Source organism: Mustela nigripes, chromosome 10 (genome assembly GCF_022355385.1).
Source record: "Mustela nigripes isolate SB6536 chromosome 10, MUSNIG.SB6536, whole genome shotgun sequence".
Classification (NCBI taxonomy): Eukaryota; Metazoa; Chordata; class Mammalia; order Carnivora; family Mustelidae; genus Mustela; species Mustela nigripes.
Genome location: NC_081566.1, coordinates 11,781,471 through 11,806,528, shown reverse-complemented (window position 1 = coordinate 11,806,528; position 25,058 = coordinate 11,781,471). Strand labels below are relative to the sequence as shown.

Genomic DNA, 25,058 nt, shown 5'->3' with positions numbered 1-25,058 from the left:
TGCTCCCAACACTCCCCATTCTTGAAGCAACCATTCCCCCAAAAGGCGAATACTGTGAGACAAGTTTATTTTCTGTGAACATGTTCCTTTGGCTGCAGCAGTCAAACGTGACTGAATTCACTCACTGCTGGTACATGGTCTTCCTGCCTGGCTAACAAACGAGCCACTCAGAAGCTCACTAGAGCTCATTTTGGTTTTTGTGAAGAAGTTCTGCAGTGAAAAGATACTGTTTTGTATTTTTTACTTTCCTGACTGCTGCCTTCCTGAGAGCTGGGAAGGCACCACGGACGCTGGCCGGTCCAGCAGGCCCGCTGTGGTGCAGCAGCCCGGGCACACCAGGCTGGCATTTAACTTGTTAACAGTATCGCCCGCACTGCGCTGGAACTGCAAAGCAGACTCGGTGACGTCTGCATGTGCGCTATTAATGACATGAATAATAAAATGTCACAGGATCGTAAGACGTACGCCATCAGAAATGCTATCAAGTTGTTAACTGTCACTGAAATTTGTAGGCCGCTGAGCCCACTGAGAGTAACACACACATGCAGTGTCTGCGTGTCACGGGGCCAGCTGCTGTCACATGAGGCCAACTCTGCCGTCATCGTGCAAAAGCAGCCACTGACAAGGTACACATCAGCAAGAACAGCTTTGTCCCAACAGAATTTTATGGACACTGAAGTCTGAATTTTATAACACATGTCACAAAATATTTTTTTTTTCAAATATGTGAAAATTCTTAGCTGGGTTGTACAAAAATAGGTGGTGAGCCAAATTTGCACTGCAGGCCATAGGTGGCTGATCCAGAAAATAAGGACTGCCTAGGCGATGCAATGCTGTTTACCCTCAGGAGCCCTAACCCCCTCCGTGGGTCACATGACAACTCAAACCCAAAGCACATCAAATTAAACCCATCACCCTCCCTCTGCTCTATATTTTCCCTTCCCAAATATATTTTCCAACTCAATTCATCCATTGCTAAGCACCGAATCCCCCAAGTCAGACGCTGGAAAACTCCGATTCACCCACTCTCTCCCCTGAGGCCCTCCTCGAACTCAGAATTGGTCCAAACTCCTCAGCGCACCGCCCTACAGTTCTGGAAGCGCCATTCTGTACTCCTGACGTTTTGCCGTTTTGCCGCTGTGATCACACTGGCTTCCTCTTGTCCCTCAAACACCCCTCTTGTCCCTTGCCGCCACAACTCCGCAAGGTCCTAAAACAGCCGTTTCACACTTGGCTCTGTGAGGGACACCTGAGTGAGCATGACAGAAGGCAGAAGGAAGAAGCTAAGAGACCAGCCGCTCCATTTCTCTACGCTTCACTGTCAAGGCTTACAGATAGAAAGTCATTCTAAAAAATACCCAAGAGTTCCATGACCCAAAAAACCCCACTGTTTTGAGAAACATGGCTGTGAAAGTCTCATTTCTTTACCGTTAACACGTAAGGTGCTATATGATGGGACTCTCTCAACTCTCCATCCCCATCTCTAAGCCCCTTATTTGACCCTCCATCGGTGTGAACAAAACAAGCTTCAATCTCCACACTTTGGCTCACCAAGCCCTCTCTGCCACTTCTCCCTTCTTGCTTTAGCTAATTTGTATTTGTCTTATAATAGTCCTCGTTTGAATAAATGTTATACTTTCTTCATCTGAAATAATCTGAGAATAATATTTGCCTGATTTGGGATTTATTGTCTGGAACAGTAAGAAGAGAGATCCTTTGTCTTTCTTACTCCTGAATCTCCAGAATCTAGAAAACAGTGCCTAGCCGATGGCACATATCCAATAAACAGCTATCACATGAGTAAGAAATCTTATTAATTTTTTTTTAAAGATTTTGAGAGAGAGAAAGCATGAGTGGGGGGTGGGAAAGACTAGCAGAGGGAAAGGGAAAAGCAGACTCTCCACTGAGCAAGGAGCCCTGCAGCACAGGGCTCGATCCCAGGACCCCAAGATCACAACCATGAGCCGAAGGCAGACGCTTAACCAACCGAGTCACCGAAGTCCCCCTATCTTACCAATTTTATAACCCGATACACAGTATTGTATCTGGCACACAGCAGGAATTCAACACACGTATGCTAAAAAACCATGAAATGAAAATTCAGGCTCGAAGATGAAGAGCCTTGAACAGTAGGCCCAGTGATGGTGAGTTCCACCTTCATTTCCTGTTCCTTTCTTTTTACCCCTTCAATCTTCAATTAGTAGCACTTCTCGGATTTCGATTTTCCTCTGACCTTGTTCCCAGCTTCTTCCATCACGTGGTTCATAATGTCCATAGAAAATCAGACGCAGCCTCAATTTTACATGTGGCTCTCTACTTCAAGCAGCACGTGGCCACTTTGAAAAATATGTAAATCCAGCAGTGACAGACTATTACAAATAAAATATATTGGGAAAACCATGAAAAGAAAAATCCTGAGCACCTCTTACAGAATTTAAATGTCTGGATTTAGTTTGGACTTGCTTATTAAAAAGCATAAAAAATTCTAGTAGGAAGCTATCAAATTATCCAGGGCTGGGGGACATATTAAATACACAATTTATACGCTGTGAAATTCAGTGGTTTTCTAAATAAAAATTACATTTAAAAATGCTTAAAAGAGCATAATGCTAAATTCTGCCAATAAAAATTTAATAAGAATGTAGAAACATAAAAAATGATTCTTACTAAGTTATTGTCATCCTGGAAAGCATAATGCAGAGTTGTAATCCATTTATTATCTCCATTCACTAATACATCCCTTTCTTCACGAAAACATGCTGTCTGAAAAGGAAAAACAAAGATGTTTTTTAATCAGAGGACACTTTATATATATATATGTATATATATATTATGCAAACAATGGCTTAATGTGTTTATTATACTTTCAGTTCTAGAAAAGGAAAATGTTTATTATACTTCCTGTCCTGGAAAAGGAATATGTTTATTATACTTCCCGTCCTAGAAAAGGAATACATCCTTTTAGTTGAAAAGTCTGATATGACTTTTCAACTAGTCAAGCACCCACAGAAAGTGGACAATGGGAATAGTACACTTGAAAACATTTTATATTAAAAAATACTGCTATTAACTAGTTAAAAAAAAAAGAAAAACAGAAAAAAAGCATGCATGCATTTAATGACCACAGTCCAACCTACCATTTAGATAATATAAACATTAACATTTTGCCATCTCTACTTCTGTTCTTTTTATTTTTAAGAAATAAAATAGAAGTAAATTGTAGTCTTCCTCTTCCTTATACATTTCCCTATCTCCTCCTGGTAAAATGAATACTCCTAGGGCATACTAGGCTCTTCCCTTCATGTGCTTTGATCACACATGTATGTGTCCAAAACACCACAACTGTTTTACATTTTGAAAGTTTACATGAATGTTACAATTTTATCTACCCTGTTGCAATTTGATTAGTTCTTACTCAGTGATGGCTGTTTTCAACTGCTATGGCATTTGCTTGTCTGAATATACCAGAATTTATGTACACAAACCAACAAGGAAAACATAGGTTACTTCCAATCTTGTTTTTATGATGTTGCAATGAATGTATTTGTACAAATGTACAAGAGCCTCTCCAGGGCATATACTTAGAAGTTGAAATGCTAGCTATAAGCACTTTCCACTTGACTGGACATAGCCAACTTTGTCTCCTGCGTACGGATCACTGTCCTCACCCCACTAGAGAAATCTCCCTCAGCCGGCCCCACATCCTCAACTGCATTTGGCACTACTGGACTCTTAAATGTGTCAATACGACGGGTGTAAAACCACACCTCAATGTTTTTTTCATCAACATATTCCCAATTCTCCATAGAGATAAACAGCTCCACGCATGCTTACAGGACATCTGAATTTTGTCTCTGAATTGTTCGCTCCCTATGTCCATTTTCTCTAATGAACTGTCTTTTCCTTTTTGATTTGTAAAAGTTTTAATTTATTCTGAGACCATATTTTCACTATTACAAAGGTACATCCAGAGATACTTAGAAATATGTGGCTAAAAAAATACTAATTTTATACAATACATTATAATCTGTAATCTTGAAAGTTTTAACTTAAAAATCTACTACGTCAGCAAGTTCAAGAAGAACTGAAAGGTAAAGTGAAACCCAAGTCTCCTAAGTCATACCCTATACTCACACGGTCTTGTGTGTCCAGAAGTCACCATCAATAACTGCAAAGTATCTTCTCAGAAAATTGGGTCTCTGTAAGCATGTTCTGTAAGCATGCGCGAGCACATGCACACACACAATATTCGTGTGGTACCCCATTTCCCCTCGTTTTTCTTTTCTTTATACAAATCAGATCACAGTGCTCTGTAACGTGTTTTTTTTTCAAGTAATGATATACTGAACAGTTTGCCACACCAGTAGAGACTCACCTACTACCTAATTCTTAACGGCTGCACCATGTCCATGCACGCTGAAAAGCCATCACCCAGTATTCGATTGACAGGCAGGGAGGGCTTAGTTACTTATTTGCCATAAAACAAACTCAATAACCAAGATATACAAAACAATTAACATTAACATCCCCTAATTAGGCAGCTTAATTTTTTCCATGTATTCCCATAAATTTTATTTGATCAAATGAAGCTTCCAAAGTCATGCACGGAATAGCACCAGAGAAAAATTTAAAAACAATTAAACCTTAAACCAAATAAATGGGCAGGTTGACCTGACAATTCGATTATTAAAATCAACATCATTATGCTTTGGTTCACTTTTGCAGTAAAAGAGAACCGCTTGACACACTCACTGCTAAGTTGTGTTTTAGAATTTAAGTGACCTACGATTTTCATTTGCTGCTAATGGTTCTGAGTAAAGATGGTCAGAGCCAAAAAGACTCTTTGCTCCTGACTATCTTATTATGACAGCTTTCTGGAATCTCACAGACATTCCAGCTAAATTCTAGTAAACATCTGATTAGGGACTCCAAAGTCAACAAAGCTCTAAAGACATTTTGTCAACAGATTAAACATTAGTACATTCTCATCTATTCCAAACTGTTTCAGTGACAAAATAAATTTAAAAAAATATATATATAAACTGTGACCTAAAACTTCAAACACATACAAGAGAAAAGAATACAACCCCCTCCTCCCTACAACATCCTCATCAACCAACTTCAACAATGATGTTACTGTTCAATCCTGCTTCATCAACACCCCCTCCCCTTCAACCCGTCCAACTCCGGTCCAGCACCTTTCACATACCATCCTCCCATGCATAAGAATACACATGTGTACACGTACAAGGTTTTTTCTGAAGCAAATCCTAGACATCATATGACTCTATTCATAAGTACTTAGGTGTTAAACTATCCCTATTAATGCCTCAGATACTGAGTTCAGATGTAAAGCATTGTGTCCTTTTCTGCTTCAATAGGTCACATTGTCCTCAGTCATCAGAACCGGGGATGTGGGGGTAACGACAATCTACTGTAAAGAGGCTGCTACACATCCTACAAAGTACAGGACAGACCCCACAAGGGTCCACAAGGAATCATCTGGCCCCAAATGTCACAAGTGCCACTGCTGAGAAACCCTGTTTCAGATCGATATTAACCAAACCATGATGCACGTGCACAAGGTTCATCACTCCATGTAGATAAAGGCTATAATAATGTCTACTTATACCTTTAAGAAAAAAAAACTAAACAATTTTTTATTACCATATAATGTATTATTTGTTTCAGGGGTACAGGTCTGTGAATCATCAGTCTTACACAATTCACAGCACTCACCATAGAACATATCCTCCCCAATGTCCACCACCCAGTTACCCCATCCCCCCACCACCTCCCCTCTAGCAACCGTCAACTTGTTTCCTGAGTTTAAGAGTCGCTTATGGTTTGTCTTCCTCTCTGCTTTCATCTTGTTTCATTTTTCCCTCCCTTCCCTTATGATCCTCTGTCTTGTTTCTCAAATTCCTCCTATCAGTGAGATCATATAACTTGTTTTTCTCTGACTAACTCATTTCATTTGGCATAACACCTCTAGTTCCATCCACATTGCTGCAAATGCAAGATTTCATTTCTTTTGATGGCTACAATATATATATATATATATCACATCTTCTTTATCTATTCATCTGTTAATGGACACCTAGGCTTTTTCCTGAGTTTAGCTATTGTGGACATTGCTGCTATAAACATTCAGATGCACGTGCCCCTTCAGATCACTACATTTGTATCTTTAGGGTAAATACCCAGTAGTGCAATTGCTGGGTCATAGGGTAGCTCTATTTTCAACGTTTTAAGGAATCTCCATGCTGTTTTCCAGAGTGACTGCACCAGCTTGCATTCCCACCAACAGTGCAGGAGGGTTCCCCTTTTAAACCATTTTTTAATATCCTCCTGTTAAAAACAGAGTATCTAAATAGATGAAAATGTAATAAATATGTATGAGGGGTTACTGGAGGTCATAGAGCTTCTTCAGATGCTGTCACAGATCAGAAGAAGGGAAGGGACTGCTGACGCACTGACAGAGTTTGTGAATGATAAACGGGCAGTGACAGCGACCTCTGTACCCATAAAGTTAGTTAGCAAAACTAAGCCGCCCAGGTACAGAAAGAGAGAGGGTATCCCGCTACCTTCCAATGATGCATGTCTCACTAATCATTTATTTGTGATATATCTTAAATGGAAATAAATGCAGCCAACAGGTCAGGGGTAGATCTTTGAGAAAGTATTTAAAGCATCGGGGTGCCTGGGTGGCTCAGTGGGTTAAGCCGCTGCCTTTGGCTCAGGTCATGATCTCAGGGTCCTGGGATCGAGTCCCACATCGGGCTTTCTGCTCAACAGGGAGCCTGCTTCCCCCTCTCTCTCTGCCTGCCTCTCTGCCTACTTGTGATCTCTGTCTGTCAAATAAATAAATAAAATCTTAAAAAAAAAAAAAAGTATTTAAAGCATCAACAATGCATAGGTCAAAAATCAAGACATTTCGCTGCTTAACTGTAAGTTATTAAACATCACTGATAGGCTCAGTTTTCCAAAGCTGGATAAGTCATGGCCAGAATTTAAACATATGTTTAAAAAAATTCTATTCTATTTAAAACCCTATTTAAACATGTGTTTAAAAAAGGACTTGATAACTAAAGCACAGAAATACAATTCCACTCTACTTCAAAATGAAGCTCTATGCAAAAATTTCAGTGTCGAATTTCTTCCTAAAAGAGGAAAGTTTTAAGCAGTTTTTTTTAATGTAATTTAATTTTATTTGTGTGTGTTTCAAAAATCATTGTTTATGTACCTCACCCAGTGTTCCGTGCAATACATGCACTCCTTCAGGTAGTTTAAGGAGAGCTCCTTTTAAATACTGAACCAGCTTTGTGTCCCTGAAGTAAAACCCACTCAGTCATGTTGTACCCACAAGTCTTTTTACACACTGCTGAATTCTATTTGCTAACATGTTGTTAAGTTTATTTGTATCATGCTCATGAGGCACTCTGGCCTTTAATTTTCTCTGTATGGCCCCTGTCAGGTTTTCAGGTTTTCTATGGGAATAATACAGGCTTCACAGAATGAGTGTTGCTTCTCAGGCCCCAAAGTCCACCTCCTCCTCTCTGCCTTGCAGAATCTCCTTAAATTTGTTTTCTATATAATGTCCAGGGTCTTTAAAACTGTTCTTAATGGGAGGGATAGGAAGAAATACATTTATTCCATCTCATCCCAGAAAGGGAATATATATACTAATGTTAATTCAACAAAATAATTTAATTTCCAATTCCTTGTTTTATCTCCAATTTTGCCACTTCTTCTATAATGAAAGCTAACCCAGTGATCCTTCCTTTTTCTTCTAATTCTCCAGAACATACCAACTTCATAGAAAACAGTGCAAACTTTAACTCAATTTTTAAAACTTCTAATGCTGAAACACTAAATGGACTACAATTATGATTTCCATGAAACAATTAGAACAGATTTATTTACTCTTTCTTACTAATAAGACTTGTTGCTCCAGCTGCTGACAACGCTGTCAGCTCCCTCACGGTCTGCCTCAGTTGCAGAAGCTCTACAATCCCAAGGCCATGTCCTGCAGGAGGTGGCCCGGAGTCAAAGAAAGATTTCGAAGAGCTAATTTCTTCTTAGAGAGATCTTCCGAACCTCCAGAGCTACTGTTGAGCCTATGCAACAGTCTTATCCTCCTACAAGTTCAAATACTAAAATACTTCCACCCTGAGGCCCCTGAGTGCCCTACCCCATCTGGCCACTCACCATGATCTCCCATGGCAGGAGATCCCCAGAATCCCCCCAAATCTATGTGTAATGTCAGTTCCAACCAGACCATACCAGCTATGCCTATTTGTGATCTCTGTCAAATAAATAAATCTTTAAAAAAAAAAAAAAAGAGAGAGAGAGAAAGAGAGACTTCTTTTTTTTATTTTATTTTATTTATTTATTTGACAGAGAGAGATCACAAGTAGACAGAGAGGCAGGCAGAGAGAGAAAGAGGAGGAAGCAGGCTCCTTGCTGAGAAGAGAGCCCAATGCGGGGCTCGATCCCAGGACCCTGAGATCATGACCTGAGCCGAAGGCAGAGGCCCAACCCACTGAGCCACCCAGGTGCCCGAGAGAGAGACTTCTTAAAGGGCACATTCAAAATTCCTGCTGACTTCCACTTTGAGCACAACATAGATAAATATGGAATAATATAAACGAGTTATGTCAAGTTGGAAATCCATTATTGCAAAATTTCTTCCTATAAAATAAACTGGTTTCCATACCTCCTTTTCACATAAATATACAAGCCCCACATCCAGCGTTCAGGCAATATGAGCTAAATGTCAGGAAGTATAACTTTATTTTTTTATGAATTAAAACTTTTATCATCATTATATCACAATTGTAAATTGTGGAACTTGTCTTAGGTCTTAAAAATAATGCCACCAAAGGTACAATGTTACTAAATGATATTTAAGGATCTATTGGCTTTATAATTTTATAGATCTCTAAAATTATTTCTGAAACATTATTTAAATATTCCAATAATTAGGATCTTACCTCAGCTCTTTTCAGCATTTCCCATTTGTTCAATATTTTCATGGCAAATACCTTATCTGCATTTTTTAGTTTCACTACAGCAACCTAGAAAAAGAAATACAACTTTTAATATATGACAATGTAACAAATAAAACTTTTTTCAGTCATCCATTTTTCTTTTTCCTCTCTGTAAGAAAATAAATACCAACATTATCAATGATTTCCATACAGTTCATACTCTAAGATCCGAAATCAAATAATATTGTCAGTTGAAAAAGTTACATTAGTAAACATGTGCCAAATAAATACATGTATTTTTTAACTCTGTATCAAGTGATTGTATATTATACATTCCTTTTCAAGTTCTCTGCTCTGGAATTTAAACTCAACATCTACTATCACTAGGAAATTGACTAAAATGTACAACACTGAAATAAACTAGAGCTTAGTGAATACCACGTGCCAAATTCCAACACAATGCTATAAGGGAAGGCAGCTGCCAAAACAAATAAGTTTCATGGGAATCAAATAATATAAAATAAACTGAAAATGATATTATTTTTCACACCACATATTCTTACCCACTGTACAACAACCCCCATCTCTCTCTCTCTTACACACACACACACACACACACACACACACAAACCACTCCTGAAGATCAGGTTAAGGCTAACAGTTCAACAAATTGTAGACTTCACACATTCTTTCCAACACTAAAAGGAACAAGTATTTTTTGTATTTTGAATTTTAGTTAGGGATCAAAAAACTGACAAATAAAAATAAATAAGCCTCAACAAACTGATTCCATTGCTGTTTCTACCTCTCTGCTTCGGTGTGACTAGCTAATCTCAGAGGAACCTTCCAGCTCACAGGGGACACTGCAGGGCTGTGAAGGCACAGCAGAGCGGGAGACTAAGCTTGTTTCCAGTTCCTGGGGGCTGGGAAGAGGAGGACAAGTGCTACCTTAACATGAAGAAGGAGAGGACAAACTATACACAGCATGTCTTCAAATAGTTCAAAGGGCTATTGCCTAGGACAGAGAATAGGTTTAACTCAAGTATCAAAAATTTTAAAATCTTAATGGCAGATGTACATTTTAGGCGCATTTAATGAATTTATATTTGGGTTAGACTGCAATAAAAGTAATATGATCATATAATTAAAATCACTGTATATAAAATAGAATATTTCTTGATAATCCTCATAAACGGTTATAATGACTTGTGATTATAATTTTTTATCAGTTAAAATGGTGGGAAAGAGGAATAGCTCGATTTCAAGTGCAATCGCTTTAGTCTTCACTCATTTCTGGTCCTATCTGCAGAAATGATGGATCGGTTAAACTGTTCTCCCAGTGGGTTCATGGGTTAAAGAAAGGGGGCTGTCTATGACACAGAAACAACCTGAATTCCATCAACAAATGAATAAATAAAATGTGGCACACATATACAATGGGATATTATTCAGCCATAAAAAAAGGGAATCCTGTTTTTATGACAACATGGATGAATCTGGAAAATTTTAAAATCTTAACAGCAAATGTACATATTAGGAGCATTTAGTAATTTTATATTTGGATCAGATTGCAATAAAGGTAGTAAGATCATATAATTAAGATCACTGTGTAATACTATGTAAACTAGAAAATGCTAAGTGAAATAAGCCAGACATAGAAAAACAACTACTGTATGATTTCATTTATATGTGGAATCTAGAAGAGTCCAAGTAATAAAATCAGAGAATAGAATGAGGGTTGCCAGGGGATAGAGGAGATGGGGAGATGTTGGTCAAAGTATACAAAGCTCCAGTTGTAAGATGAATATGTTCTGGTGGCGTGATATACAGCACGGTGGCTATAGTTAGCAGTCTTGTACTGTATACTTGAAAGTTGCTTAGAGAAAAGATCTTAAATGTTCTCACAAATTAAAAAAAATAAAACACAAAAAACCTAAGTGAGGTGATAGTAACTTACTATGGTAATCATCTTACAATATACACATGTTTGAAATCATCACTTGGTACACGTTAAACCTCCACAATGTTATATGTCAATTATATCCCCAAAAAGATGGGGGAAGAAAATGGGGGCTGTCATCAAGAGCCAAACCTCTGAAAGGCTAGAAACACAAGTTTAGCTGCTCTTTAGACTCACACTGTACGTTGAGAGTACAGACAGACAACAGGAGCTCTGAGCTTAACACACTTATATTCAGGACATCTATCTATTGCTTAAGCCGTCCTTATTCTGATTTAGGGAAGAATGGCTGAAAGACTCTAAGACTTAAGATTTCCCCTCCTCGGGTCCTTATGAGAAAGACTACTCCTAGCTGTGAGTCTCACCAGCTCTCTGCACTTGAGGATGTAAGGCTCTGATGATACCTGGTGGGAGTCATAGTAGTAGTACCCAGCAGCACACACTAAGTGTGCTCTCTACACTGGACACTCTTTTGAGACTTCTATGCAGGTCCCACAATCCCTTACCTGCAATGCTAAAGCCAGAAGGTTTTCACAATTCATTTGACAGCAGGTACTGACATTGGGCTAATTGTAGTTTTTTTTTGGGGGGGGGAGGTTTGTTTTTAAATCTCATTTAGTGTAAAGACAAGCATGCTTCGTTGTAGAAACACCAATGCACCTGCTCCAAACCCCAACGGGAGTCCTTCATAAAACAGAGCATGTGTACTAAATCACCTTTCTAAAATCTAAACAATACTGGAACCAAAACCACCTCTGGTCTATAGCACAGTGCGGGGAATGAGCATGTCCTAAAGACTCAGACGCTGAGCTAGCACGTACCGCCATGCTAGCCGTAGGATAGCGGAAACTGCATGCCCTCGGCAGCCAGACCACCCAGGTTTTAATCCCAGCTCTGCCATTAGCGGTGTAGCTCTGGGCAAATAATGCAACCTTTCAAAATTTCAGTTTTCTCATCAATGTAACAGTCTTACTAATAGTAATCCTCTTATATAACTGTCACAAAGATGAAAATAATTCATACAAGTAGAAAGTGCTTACTACTTAGCAGTGTCCAATAACCCCAGGTACTATTAGCTAGTAAATAAGCACATTGTAGCCCAATCTCTTAACCTTCCGTTTGCCCTACCCCCCAGCACACAGCAGACATTACATATTCCAATTTATTCAATTCCTTTAACTGTGAAATGGGAAACTCTGACCTCTTCAACTTCTAATAACTTGGTACCCTGATACATAGAAATATAGTTAGGAATATCCTCAAGTGGAAATATATACAAATAAAAATGAAGCCACAACATTTATTCAAGAGTGGTGGTTTCCAACAGTAACATATTGGGAATAACTTAAATATTCTGAAAGATGAGATTTAGTAAATATGTCACAAAACAGAAAATTAATCATATTTTTTAAAATATTGTTAAGGGGGGCACCTGGGTGGCTCAGTGGGTTAAAGCCTCTGCCTTCGGCTCAGGTCATGATCCCAGGGTCCTAGGATCGAGCCCCGCATCGGGCTCCCTACTCAGCAGAGAGCCTGCTTCCCCCCTCTCTCTCTCTGCCTGCCTCTCTGCCTCCTTGTGATCTCTGTCTGTCAAATAAATAAATAAAATCTTTAAAAAAAAAATATTGTTAAGGAACACTATTTAATAAGCAAAAATGCAGAATGTCTCACTGGTAAGAAGTTTATTAATGTTTGCATATGGATTATTTTTTTCTGTATATACACAAAATACATACCTATGCCAGATGAATACAGAGAAAGGTAGGCACCAAAATGTTGAAAGATCAGGAATTTCTCGGTGAGATGATTTCTCGTCCCTTTCCTGTATTTTCTGTGTGGACCAGGCACAATCTGAAGCATGGAATGGGATCATGTGACATACCACACCTCACCGTGGTCAGGAAGTGACGGCCAATTACTTGGGTGCTTAGTGTGGCTGGTGGGGGCCATGCTGCACACATGTGGTCATCAGAGTTCCACAATGTCGCACCGTGAAAACCGTTCTCCACACTACCTATGACAGGTTCATGAGCTGCCTTCAGCCTTCTCTGGAATGTGGTGGGATGTAATGAAATTTTTAAATGTCAGTTCAGGAAATATTCTTGAATGCCTAAGTTGATGACATAGTAAGACAAGACCATGAAGCTGATGAAATGCTAAAGTAAAATAAAACTCATCTTGCTTTTCTCCTCTAACACTACAGATCATTTTCGTGTTTGTGACAGTAGAAGGAAAAACTCAGAAAAAAAGGCTCCTCCCAGGACTGTAACTTAAGGTTCTAGATTCTCAAGAACCACATTAACTGATATACAAGAGGTCATGTATGTTAAAATGACCTTTCTTACTTAATTTGATCAAAAGAAATAGTACTCTTGGTATGGACTGGAAGACCACAAATTTAACACAAAACAAAGATGTAGTTTTTAAAAAATGCCAAACATAGACATGCCTGTTTAAAGGCTTCATACTGAAAGAACTATAATGTTGGAAAAACTGCCAACATGACAGGAAGAAGTCAGTAAGTAACACACATCAACGAATGAGTTCTTACACACAGTTTAAGGGTCTGCACTTACAGATACAACACATAACAGAGGATTTATCCCACTGTATTAAATAGAATTTCAATCTCCAATAACAGTTCCCACATGCAGTTCTCAAATCTAGTCTACACTCAGCACATCCAGAATTCACTGTACCTTCTCTGGCCCATTCCAACAAACCTGCCTTTGCATCCAGCCTGGATGGCCCTACCGGCCCCTCCACTTCTGCCCTTAACCCCCAGGATCTATTCTCAACCTTGGCAGTCCTAGCAATCCCATTTCGACATATCTCAGTTGGTGACGCTCCTCTGCTCCAAACCTCCCACCCTCTCCAAGTAAAAGTCAACCTGCTATAACTTACAAGGCCAACATATTCTGGTCTTCTGACCTTCCAGATCTCGTATGCTCTCTCCTCCTAGCTCACTCCGCTCCAAACACACTGCTCACCTGGTTCAATCCCAACCCAGGGCCTTTGCACTTATTCCCAGGTCTCGAGTAGTCTCCCCCAGTAAAACCACATGATCTGCTCTCTCAAACTCCCCCAGTAAAATCACATGATCTCTTCTCTCAAACTGAACTGAGAAGAGTTCCTTCCTGAACAGTCACTACTCTGCCACACGTTCTATACCATCTCCCGCTTCCTCTTCCCCTTTGCTCTTATTATTTAACAAACAATTAAGGCATCAATATTATCAGCTTCAAGTACACTACTAAACTGATACTGAAACTCGAGTTAAACAAGGTATTATGGGGCACCTGGTTGGCTCAGTTGGTTAAGCATCCAACTCTTGGTTTCAGCTCAAGTCATGATCCCAGGGTTGTGGGACCAAGCCCCAAGTCAGGCTCCACGTTCGGCGGGAGTCTGCTTGAGACTCTCTCTCCTGCTGCCCCTCCCCTGGTTCATGCTTTGGCTCTCTAAAATAAATAAATAAATATTTTTAAAAACACAAGCCATTATGGTAAGACACACATTCGTGGGATTTATTTATTTATTTGACACAGAGAGAGAGACAGTGAGAGAGGGAACACAAGCAGGGGGAGTGGGAGAGGAAGAAGCAGGCTTCCCGATAAGCAGAAAGTTCAATGCAGGGCTCGATCCCAAGACTCTTAAATCAGGACCTCAGACCTCAGTCAAAGGCAGCGGCCAACAACTGAGCCACCCAGGTGCCCTAACAATTGTGTGTTTTAAGATTAAGTGTGTCTGGGATTATTCTATCCCATGCTGCTCTCTTAATGACATGTGTGGCTTTTAAAGTCTCACTTCACAACTTCGTCTTTATCTCCTTTCTTTAAAAATCTCCAATGTATAATGTCTACCATCATTTATTATTACTACTAATGATAAAATCACAAGAACAAGCCTCATGTACAGAACACGTGCTCTGTGCCTGGCACTGGGCTGAGCTCCCACACCGCCCTCCAGGCAGCCCCACATCACTCACTCCCCGGTGACAGCTAGTGCCCTTTACTACTGTAAGTACTAAACCTTCTACAGGCCCTAAAGAGATCTCCCACTCATCACCCCATCATCTTGACACCTTTTGACATGTTAACGGTCATCCCTGTTAATATGCATGGAAATCAGTCTGCTTGTTGTTTATAATGCTCTGTCAGTGACAGGTTTGTGTTCAAATATTTACTGGGGGGGAAAAATAGTCTCTTTAACAAGCAAACTAAAAACACTACAAAGATTTCACTGAACAGTTGGAGGTATCCTTTCCTTGGAGACACAATTTATACATACAGTAGCAACCATCAGAACATTTAAAAACTGGGCCAGGACGGGCATCGACCCCTCAGAACAGACACAGGCTGCACAAACACAGCGTGCCCCGCACGGCATATGCCAGTGGACTGAGAACCAGCCCTGTGTGTGCGGGGCAGTCAAAGGTCAACCATGCAGGAGAACCTCATGCTGCCTTTACTCCCTCGAATCCCCAGAGAACCAGGGTACAAGAATGTTTACAGAAGAACGAACAGCTCAAAATAATTCTCCCTCAGACCCTAGGACTAGGCTATGCAGACACCGAAGGGCCTAGTTGTAGTACGTAGAGGAAGCAGGCTAATTAAAAGCTTTTTGACACCTGAAGCAGGGGTAGCAGGCCAAAGCAGCAAGCTCTCCCACCAAGCTCTGAAGCCCAGAAGCCTTGAAGCTGCCGGAGCAAGGCTGGAGCAGGCGGAAGCGGTGAGCCACCAGGAAGCTGTGGACACGCAACACCCAGGGCGTAAGTTAAAGGTTTTCCTGAAAGCAAAAAGGAAAACCCAGCGTTAAGTTAAGCAGTAACTGACAAGTGAGTTGTAGAGAGAAGGTTCTTAACTGGTAGAGCTGCTGATTTTTGATTAGGTCTCGGCTCATTTAGTGTTTCCCTTGATGTATGCATTTCTTGAAGGAGTTCCCTAACTTCTGCTTTTATTTTCATCATTTTTTTCTTTTAAGAAAAAGCATAATTGATAGAAATGCCGCTCCCATCAGATATCCAGGCCAGAGGTGAGCTAGAGGCATCTATAAACCTACTTACAAATTCCTGAGAGAAGACAAAATACCTTGGAAGACATAGCTACCTCTTAAGGGTTGTCTCTGCATTTTAGAATCTCTGGGTTGAGAAATACAGGGTGGAAAAGACTGCCAGAGAGTTTTTATCAGGAATGAATAACTATGCATTAAGAGCTCAGAATCCAGCAATACTACTTTTCTATTCAAAATTCAGTCTTAAAATAAATTACATGCAATCTGTTGCTTTTATTTACACATTTTACTGATACTCATATACTGCAAGAATAAAAAAAGAAAGGAAAGAAAGGTGCAGGGGGAAGAAACCTTCTCACACGAAATCTCAAATACCCTCAGTCGTGCGCTGGGGACTCTGACTTGACTCTGGAGATCTAACAGCAGAAGCCCAGGCCAGGCGGGACTTGCTCCCGGTCCCCACGGCCACGCTGCCATGTGTCCCGCACACGCCCCGGCCCTTCAACCCACCCAAGCAGCAGACCTGTAGGGCAAACATCCCTGGACTTGGCTATGGGCCTCACTTAACCCACTGTATAGGTATCAATAATACTCTAGTGCCCTATCCTTTCTTCCAGTCTTTTTTATGGAAAAAAATTATTTAAATATTTTTATTATTACTTTATTTCCTTCCATAGCTCAACCTGCACTGAGCCCTAAAATCTACCTTCAGTCCCACCACTAATTCTCTGTCCCTTTCCAATCTTCTAAAATGGCCTGTGCCACCTGTCCTATCTACTTGTCACCCCACAATTAAAGACCTGGGGACCTACTTCCTAGAAAGTAGATCCTTCGCATTCCCTCATACCATCTTTACATGTCTCTGTACTTCTACATATCCTCACTTCTTTTCATTTTTAACCCAGGGAAGAAATGTCCCCATGACTCTCAAGGCTAATGATACCACCTGAGATCTTGATCCCAGACCCTCTCCTTCCTTCTTACCCTTTTTCCATTAAAGATTTCTTTCTAGACTTCAAGCACCCCTTTCTTCCGCTTCCTGAATATCAATTGAGACCTTCTCTCACCCAAAAACCAAAAAATTAAACAAAAAAACTGACCCACTACTACCCTCCCCTCAAGGAGCCGTTACTACATCCCTTTTCCATAACGCATCATTTCTCCATGAAGCACATTTTTAAGGAGTAGTATGCGCTTGCTCTTCCCACTTGCTCCTCATTTATTTGCTTCCCAGCCTCTTACAATCACTTACTTCCATCTAGTTTCTATTTCCCTCCACTCGACCAAAATTATTCTCTCAAAGATCCATAATGACTTAATTTCCAAATAAAATCTCTCATTCTCATTTCTCATCTGCTTCAAACCTTCTTCATCACCAAACACTGCTGACAATCAGTATACTCTCCTACTTTTCTTTGACTTGATAACTGTTCCCCAACGACCCCTACTCTGGCTTTTTAGATGCCCTCCCCCCTCCTGACTTGTATATCTACCCCAAGTGCCCAGCTCATGAGTCTATACGCTCATGACTCCTAAATCCTGATCTCCTAATATTGATGCCCTTATTTCTAACTGCCTATTATTCATCTCTAAATGTTCAGCAAAAGTTTCAAATTCAACAAGTCAAAACCTATCTATATAGCAAACTCACATTCTAAGCTGCACACCTCAATCGTCCATGAGCTCCACCCATAGCTCATCTCTGACAACCAAGTGACTTCTTTCCAATCTGTCCCTCCCACCTGCCACCAGCTGGTTCAACACCTCATTATTTCAACTAGAAATTGATACCAAAAACCTTTTTGACCACCTGATAATATGCCAGACATTATGCTAACTGCTGAGAATACAAAAATAAAAGAGCTCTTGCCCTCAAAAATCTCACACTCTAATGTGGGAAACATACCTGAAGAATTACAGGACAACCTGGAAGAGGTAAAAATAAGATCTTTTTAAAAGCACAGAAGACAGATTCCTGACCCAAAAGGTGAGAGTGGGGGAGGGAGGTACTATGTGAATATATCTGTTAAAGTGTTTTGGAAGAGGTGACTGACACCTGAGGTCTTACACAATGCACCCGGGAGAAGGGGGTCCTGGGGGATTTGACTGGAGGAGGGGATTCTGGGAAGGGGATACAGATGAGCAAGAAACAGAAGCTGGAAATACCTGTGTAGGGGAGAGGGGTGAGGATGTTTAGGGACAAGGAAAGATTTCTCCCCTAGCAGAGAATAGAAGGAAATGAGGCTGAAGTATCCCAATAAGGAAGAGCTTGCATGATGTGTTCATCACTAGAAACTTAAAATATGAATAACAGGAAGCCATTCCTCAGAGCTGGCTTTACTTAGATCGCTTTAGCAGCTTTATGGCAAGTGGGTTCAATCAAGGATGGAAAGAAACGAGAAGCTGAGGTTAAAGACACCAATGACCCAACTGGGGAAGAGAGGAAGAAATTCAAGAAAATTCAAGAAATACTTAGGATATGAAAGTTGGTGGTCAATTAGATGTGGGGATGAGGAGAGAAATCCAGGCTTTCCATGCCTCTGGTCTCTTCTCTCTCCACTCCTTCCTCAACACTATCACTGGTACTACCCCTCCTGTTTGTTCCAACTCTCGTGCCTCTACCTACAGCCCTCTGGTCTTCTCCCATTCCCACCGAATAACGTTCCTTAGCATAGCATGGCCCATTACTCACATTCCAGTGATCTTCCAACCACCACCACCAGAAATTCTATATTCCACTCATAAGATCCCTAACTGCTCCCTCAATTGAAGGAAATTCACTTCAATTAAAATTTTTTGAAAACCTCTTTTGATTCTAATAGAATATAATTATAGAAAACTTATAAAATCAAAGTATTAAAAAAATAGCCACAGATAACATTATTTCATAGTGAAAAGAAAACTACTCTGAAATCCTATAACTTTGGCCATACCCTTACAACCAGCAAGATCCTCTTCTAATTCTGCAACAAATTATTTATTAAAATCATTTGAGGGGCATGGCACCTGGGTGGCTCAGTGGGTTAAAGTCTCTGCCTTTGGCTCAGGTCATGATCCCAGGGTCCTGGGATTGAGCTCCACATCAGGCTCTCTGCTCAGCAGGGAGCCTGCTTCTCTTCCTTTCTCTCTGTCTGCCTCTCTGCCTACTTGTGATCTCTGCCTGTCAAACAAATAAATAAAATCTTTTTTAAAAAATCATTTGAGGGTGCCTGGGTGGCTCAGTGGGTTAAGCCTCTGCCTTCGGCTCAGGTCGTGATCTCAGGGTCCTGGGATCAAGTCCCACAGTGGGCTCTCTGCTCAACAGAGAGCCTGCTTCCTCCTCTCTCTTTCTCTCTTTCTGCCTGCCTCTCTGCCTACTTGTGATTGATCTCTCTCTCTGTCAAATAAATAAATAAATAATCTTTTTTAAAAAATCATTTGAAATGCACTGAAAGCATCATGTACAGACACACTATGAAGAGTATCCTTTATAATACAGAAAAAATATAACCACCTAAATATTCATTCATTCATTTTACAAATACATATTGAATGCCTAGCATGTCCTAGACTCTGTAGTAAGTGCCTCAGTACTGCAGAGAAATGAATATCCTTATATTCACAAAGCACACATTCTAGCTTAACGTTACCGTTGAGTCAATTACAGAACAGTCACATTATGGACTTCTATGGAGCCATGAGAAACCAGGTTTGCCAAGAAATATTTCAACACATGGGGAGAAGGCTTAAAACTATTTGGTAAGAAAAGCCAGTTAGATATTAGTGTTGACAAAACTTCCAATTTTACTATCCATGAATAGAAATAACATTAGAAAGAAAAGCCTGAAAATGTTAGAAGTAGATCTCAAGGTCACGTACCATTTTCCCTCTTGCTAATTAGACAGTGACTCTAACCAAGGGCATGGAACATATTTGGATTACAGTACATGATTAGAAAGTATTACTTTCATTAGTCATAACAGAGAATCATGAAAGGAAAAAAAGAGCCTCATTTTTTTCTGCTTCTAATCTAATAGGGAAAATTATGTTTAAAAGCATAGTGCTAAGTACTTAGTATAATGAATAAAGAAATTCAATCCCTGCCTTCACTAGCAGCCCACTGAAGAAGACAAACATTAAGCACAGAAATAAGCAACTGAGAAGTTGAAAGTGTATATGTTAGGAAGCAGTTGGACAGGGGTTCTCCCCTTTCCCATCAGAAAGATAAAAGTATCTTACATCTTTATTCCCATTTTTATAAATGCATTCCACTGACTGATTTCATTCTCCCATTCAGTTTCCTTATGGATTGCATTCTGCCATCAATTATTTCACTGACTTCCATATATGGAATGATTTAAGATTTTATTTATTCATTTACTTACTTACTCGGAAGAGAAGGGGCAGAGAGGGAGAATCTCACACTCAGCATGGACCCCAATGCTCAGCTCGATCTCGTGACCCTGAGATCATCACCTGAGCCAAAATCAAGAGTCAGATGCTTAACCAACTGAGCCACCCAGGAGCCCATGGAATGATTTTAAAGAAGCAACAGGTAATAAGGAAATACATTTTGTTCAGCAGGGACCTCTGCTTTCTTTGAAAACACATACCCATTAATATTGGCCTTAGATATAAGGCAGCAGTCATTTCAAAGTATCTGGAGGAACTGTATCAAAAGAGCTGAGAGTATGGACAAATTCACTCTGCTCTTGAGTCCCCTAGGGCTCAGAAGTTAGCAGTAAATGGAAATGGAAATACTCTACCCCAAAAGCAAAAAGGTTCTACCATCTCTCTTGGCGTCAAGAGTTAAGTACTGAAAAGCAAAGAGGAGTAATTCCCCTCCACTTCTGTCCAAATGACGAACGAAGGTGAATTAAGACACTTGTCCACTAGTAATCAGTGGGGAGGCCTGTACTCTGGAAACCAGTACAGCTACCTGGACGCACATACTTTGAGTCTATTTCTGGTGGTATGGAAGATTACGTATGTTGAACAAGCTTCCTAAACAACATAAATGTGATAAACTATGAGAACAACCTTTTAAACACTTTTCACAGATGAGATGAAGGAACCTGACACAGTCTCAAAACGAAGCACATCTAAGAATCCTAGAGGACAAGCAAGCACAGCCGGCTTTCACCCTGGACTCTGGAGACTGATCTTGCACTTCGGTGCCTGGAGAGCAGGAAGGGACGGGAAATAAAGACTAGGCAGCATGAAAAGTAAAAAACAGAACAGGAAACCAAACCTAGTAAGTAGATTTGTAACAGTCACAGGACATAAGGTCCTTATACAAAAAAATTAATTGCACATCTATGCACTAGTAAATGCTAAACGCGCCACATATACTGGACATAAAGGAGGGTTCATCGGTGGTTGAGTATAGTGTTCTACATCAACTGAGTTTGTAGCTGTTCACATCTTTTTTCCTTACTGTTGTCTACTTGTATGAGATATTAATCAGTGTGCTAAAATCTCCTACTATGAGGCTCCCATGTGTACCCTTTTACTTCTGTCCATTGTTGCTCTGTATCCATAAAAGCAATTAATTAGGCCATACTAAGCTATGATGGGTGGGATATAATAAAATTTTAAAATTGGGTATACTAAAATTTTGATTTAACCTATCTGCTCACTATCTGCTGTATTTCCCATCATTTATTTTCTACCTCTATAACTCATTATACATACTAGTATTTTCCTTTCACTGGCTATCCTAAAGATTACAATTTACAGATTCAAATTAGTATTCTTACCACCTCCCAGACAGTCATTAGATCTGCGAGTACATTTAATCCACTTCCCCATCTCCTACCCACTGTGCCATTGTGGTCATGTAACCTAAATGTACGTACGTGGAGTACTATGACTATTTTATGCCATCATCAAAAGCCACATTTACCCTTTCTGAAGCTCTCTGGTCCTTCCTACATCCCTGTGCTTTATCTAGGATCATTCTCTTTCTGCCAGAAGATTCCCTTCAGTATTTCCCTTAGTGTAAGTCTACTGATGACAGATTTTCTCAGTTTTCTCTTTGCCTAAAGGTTCTTTATTTTGTCTTCACTTAAAAAAAATTAAGACATAATTCATATACTATAAAATTCACCCTTTTAAAGTGTACAATTCACTGGTTTTCAGTATATTCACAAGGTTGTATAATCATCACTGTCTAATGCCAGAATATTTTCATCACTCCCCACAAAACACCCCATACCCAGGAGCAAGCATGCCTCCACGCCCCCTTCCCATCAGCCCCTGAAAACCACTAATCTACTTTCAGTCTCTATGGATTTGCCTATTCTGGATGTTTCATACAAATAGAACAGCTAATAAGTGGCTGTTTATGTCTGATTAATTTTACTTAGCATGATTTCAGGATTCACCCACACCACAGCAGATACAAGTATCTCTTTCCTTGTGGCTGAACAAGATACCAGTGGATGGATAGACCACCTGTGTTCACAGTCTTCAGTTTACAAACACATGGACTGTTCCCATTTTCATTTATTTATTTATTTATTTGGCTCTTATGATGAAGGTTCCTATGCATATTCACATACAGGTTTTGTGTGTATGCTTTGTTTTCATTTCTCTTGGGTATAAATTTCGGAATAGGATTGCTGGATTGAAAATTGGATTGCTGGACTGAACTTTTTTTAAAGATTTTTTTTATTTGTTCAAGAGAGACAGAGATAGTGACAGAGAGCACAAGCAGGGAGGAGAGGAAGAAGCAGACTCCCCCAATGAGCAGGAAGCCCAATGCCGGACTCAACCCCAAGACCCCAGGACCATGACCTGAGCCGAAGGCAGACACTTAACCAACTGAGCCACCCAGGTGCCCTGGACTGTATGTTTTCTACAGCAGCTGCACACTTTACATTCCCGCCAGCAAGGTACAAGAAAGCGTTCCAGTCCTTCCATATCCTCACCAAAGCTTGCCGTCTTTTTAATTACAGCCATCTTGCTGGATGATAAGTGATATCCCCTAGTCCCTGAATTGTGTTTCCCAAATGACTAACGATGCTGGACATCTTTTCATGTGCTTACTGATCATTCATATATCTCACTGAAGATATGCATATTAAAATTATTTGTCAATCTTTTAGTTATGTTATTTGCAATTTACTGGTGTGTTGCAAATGTTCTTTATAGGTTCCTGGATATTAGACCATTTTCAGATATTTAATGGTCTCCCATCTTTTTCACTTTTCCAATAGTGTTTTTTAGAAGTTCAAAAGTTTTTAATTCTGATGAAATCTAATTTATTTTTTTCTTTGGTTTTGATGTATATTTAAGAAACCATTGCCCAACCCAAGGTCACAAAAATTTATATCTATGTTTCCTCTAAGAGTTCCACAGTTTTAGCTCTTAACTAAGTTTTAGCTCTTAGCTCTTTAGCTCTCTTCTCTGTTTTGAGTTACTTTTATACATGGTATAAGGTAGGGTCCAACTTCATTATTCCTCATGTGGTATCTAGCTACTCCTGCACCACTTGTTGAAAGACTATTTTTTTAATCCCTTGAATGTTCTTGGCACCCTTATTAAAAATCAACTGACCAGGGACGCCTGCCTGGCTCAGTTGGTGAAGCACACGACTCGTGATCTTGGGGTCATGAATTTGGGCCCCACTTTGGGGGTACAGATTACTTAATAAGTAAAAGTTAAAATAAAAAAAAAAAGAAAAGAAAGAAAAGAAAAAAGAAACAAGTTGGGGCACTTGGGCGGATCAGTTGGTTAGGCAACTGACTTTGGCTCAGGTCATAACCTCAGGGTTTAGGAACAAGCCCCATATCAGGCTCCACTCTCAGCAGGGAGTCTGCTTGTCCCTCCACCTCTGTCCCTGCCCCCCCCCCCCCCCCGGCCCAATCTTGCTCTCTCTCTCTCTAACTCAAATAAATAAAATCTTAAAAAGAAAGGAAAGGAAACGAAGGGAAGGGAAAGGAAAGAAAAGAAAAGGTCAACTGACCACAGACATGTGGGGTTTTTTCTGGACTTTGAATTGTATTCCACTGATATGTAATCCTTAAACCAGGACCACACAGCCCTAATTACTAGTGCTTTGTAATGAATTCTAAAATCAGCAAGTGTGAGTTTTCCCACTATGTCCCTTTTCAAAATCATTTTAATTATTCTGGGTCCCATGAATTTCTACATAAATTTTAAAATCACCATGTCAAAGCGTGGGTTTTGAAAGGGATTACATCAATTTGGGGAGAATTGCCATCTTAACAGTATAAAGTGTTCCAACCTACAAATACAGAATGTCTCTATTTGTCGAGGTCTTCTTTAATTGCTTTTGACTATATTTTATAGTTTTGCTTTCATTTTAAAATACATATTTTTGCTGGGTATAGAAACATAAATCGACATGTTTGCTTCTTTGAGCAATTTTCCATTATCTTCAACTTGATCGTTTCCCTTGTCAAGTGAACTGTCTTCTCATTGCTTTTTGGAAGTTACAAGTCCTTTTTCCTCTAGTTGTTATTAAAACCCTCTCTTTATTTTATTTTTTAGCTTTCAGAAATTTTACTATCACATGCCTGGACTATCATATGCCTGGACATATCAAATTTTACTATCATATGTCTTGATGCATTTGTCCTGTCACTGAGTCACAGGAACTCTTGAATCTATGTGTGGATTTCTGTTCTTAGTTAGCTTTGAAAAGTTCTCACAGATTATCTCTTTTCTTCAGATGCTGTTTCTGTCCCATTTTCTCTTTTGTCTCCTTTCTGGAACTATAAATACATACATGTTAATTTTTTCACTGTCTAATAGGAATCCTAATTTATTTTTTAATTTTCTGTCCACTTTTTTCTCTCCATACTTCAACCTAGATATTTTCTCCTGACCTAGTTTCCAATCCACTAATCCTCTCTTCAGTTTTCTGTGGTTGCTATGAAACCTACTGAGTTTTAATTTAAGCCACTGTATGTTTTATTTCTACCCAAGGGTCAGATCACCTTAATACAATCTGGGATTGATTTGATTACAACCAAGTTTCCATCTTGTGAGGGCTGGCCTATTTCCATTTGTCCTTCCACCTAAGGGGTGTAACCCTTCAGGGGCCCCAATTAAATACCTAGAATATTTAACAGAGCCCTCCCCTTTAT

The 25,058-nt window shown here is 39.8% G+C and overlaps 1 protein-coding gene across 13 annotated transcripts in view; it reads right to left on the bottom strand.

Annotated features, from left to right (window-relative positions):
- Positions 1 to 25,058, bottom strand: part of CDC42BPA (CDC42 binding protein kinase alpha) — a 329,012-nt gene that overhangs the window by 215,513 nt on the left and 88,441 nt on the right. For all 13 annotated transcript variants that reach the window (XM_059412594.1, XM_059412582.1, XM_059412585.1 and 10 more), the window contains exons 3-4: positions 8,997 to 9,080; positions 2,668 to 2,763 (exon numbers count right to left, since the gene is read on the bottom strand). In XM_059412594.1, the coding sequence (XP_059268577.1) occupies positions 2,668 to 2,763; positions 8,997 to 9,080 (180 nt within the window). The remainder of the gene's footprint in view (positions 1 to 2,667; positions 2,764 to 8,996; positions 9,081 to 25,058) is intronic.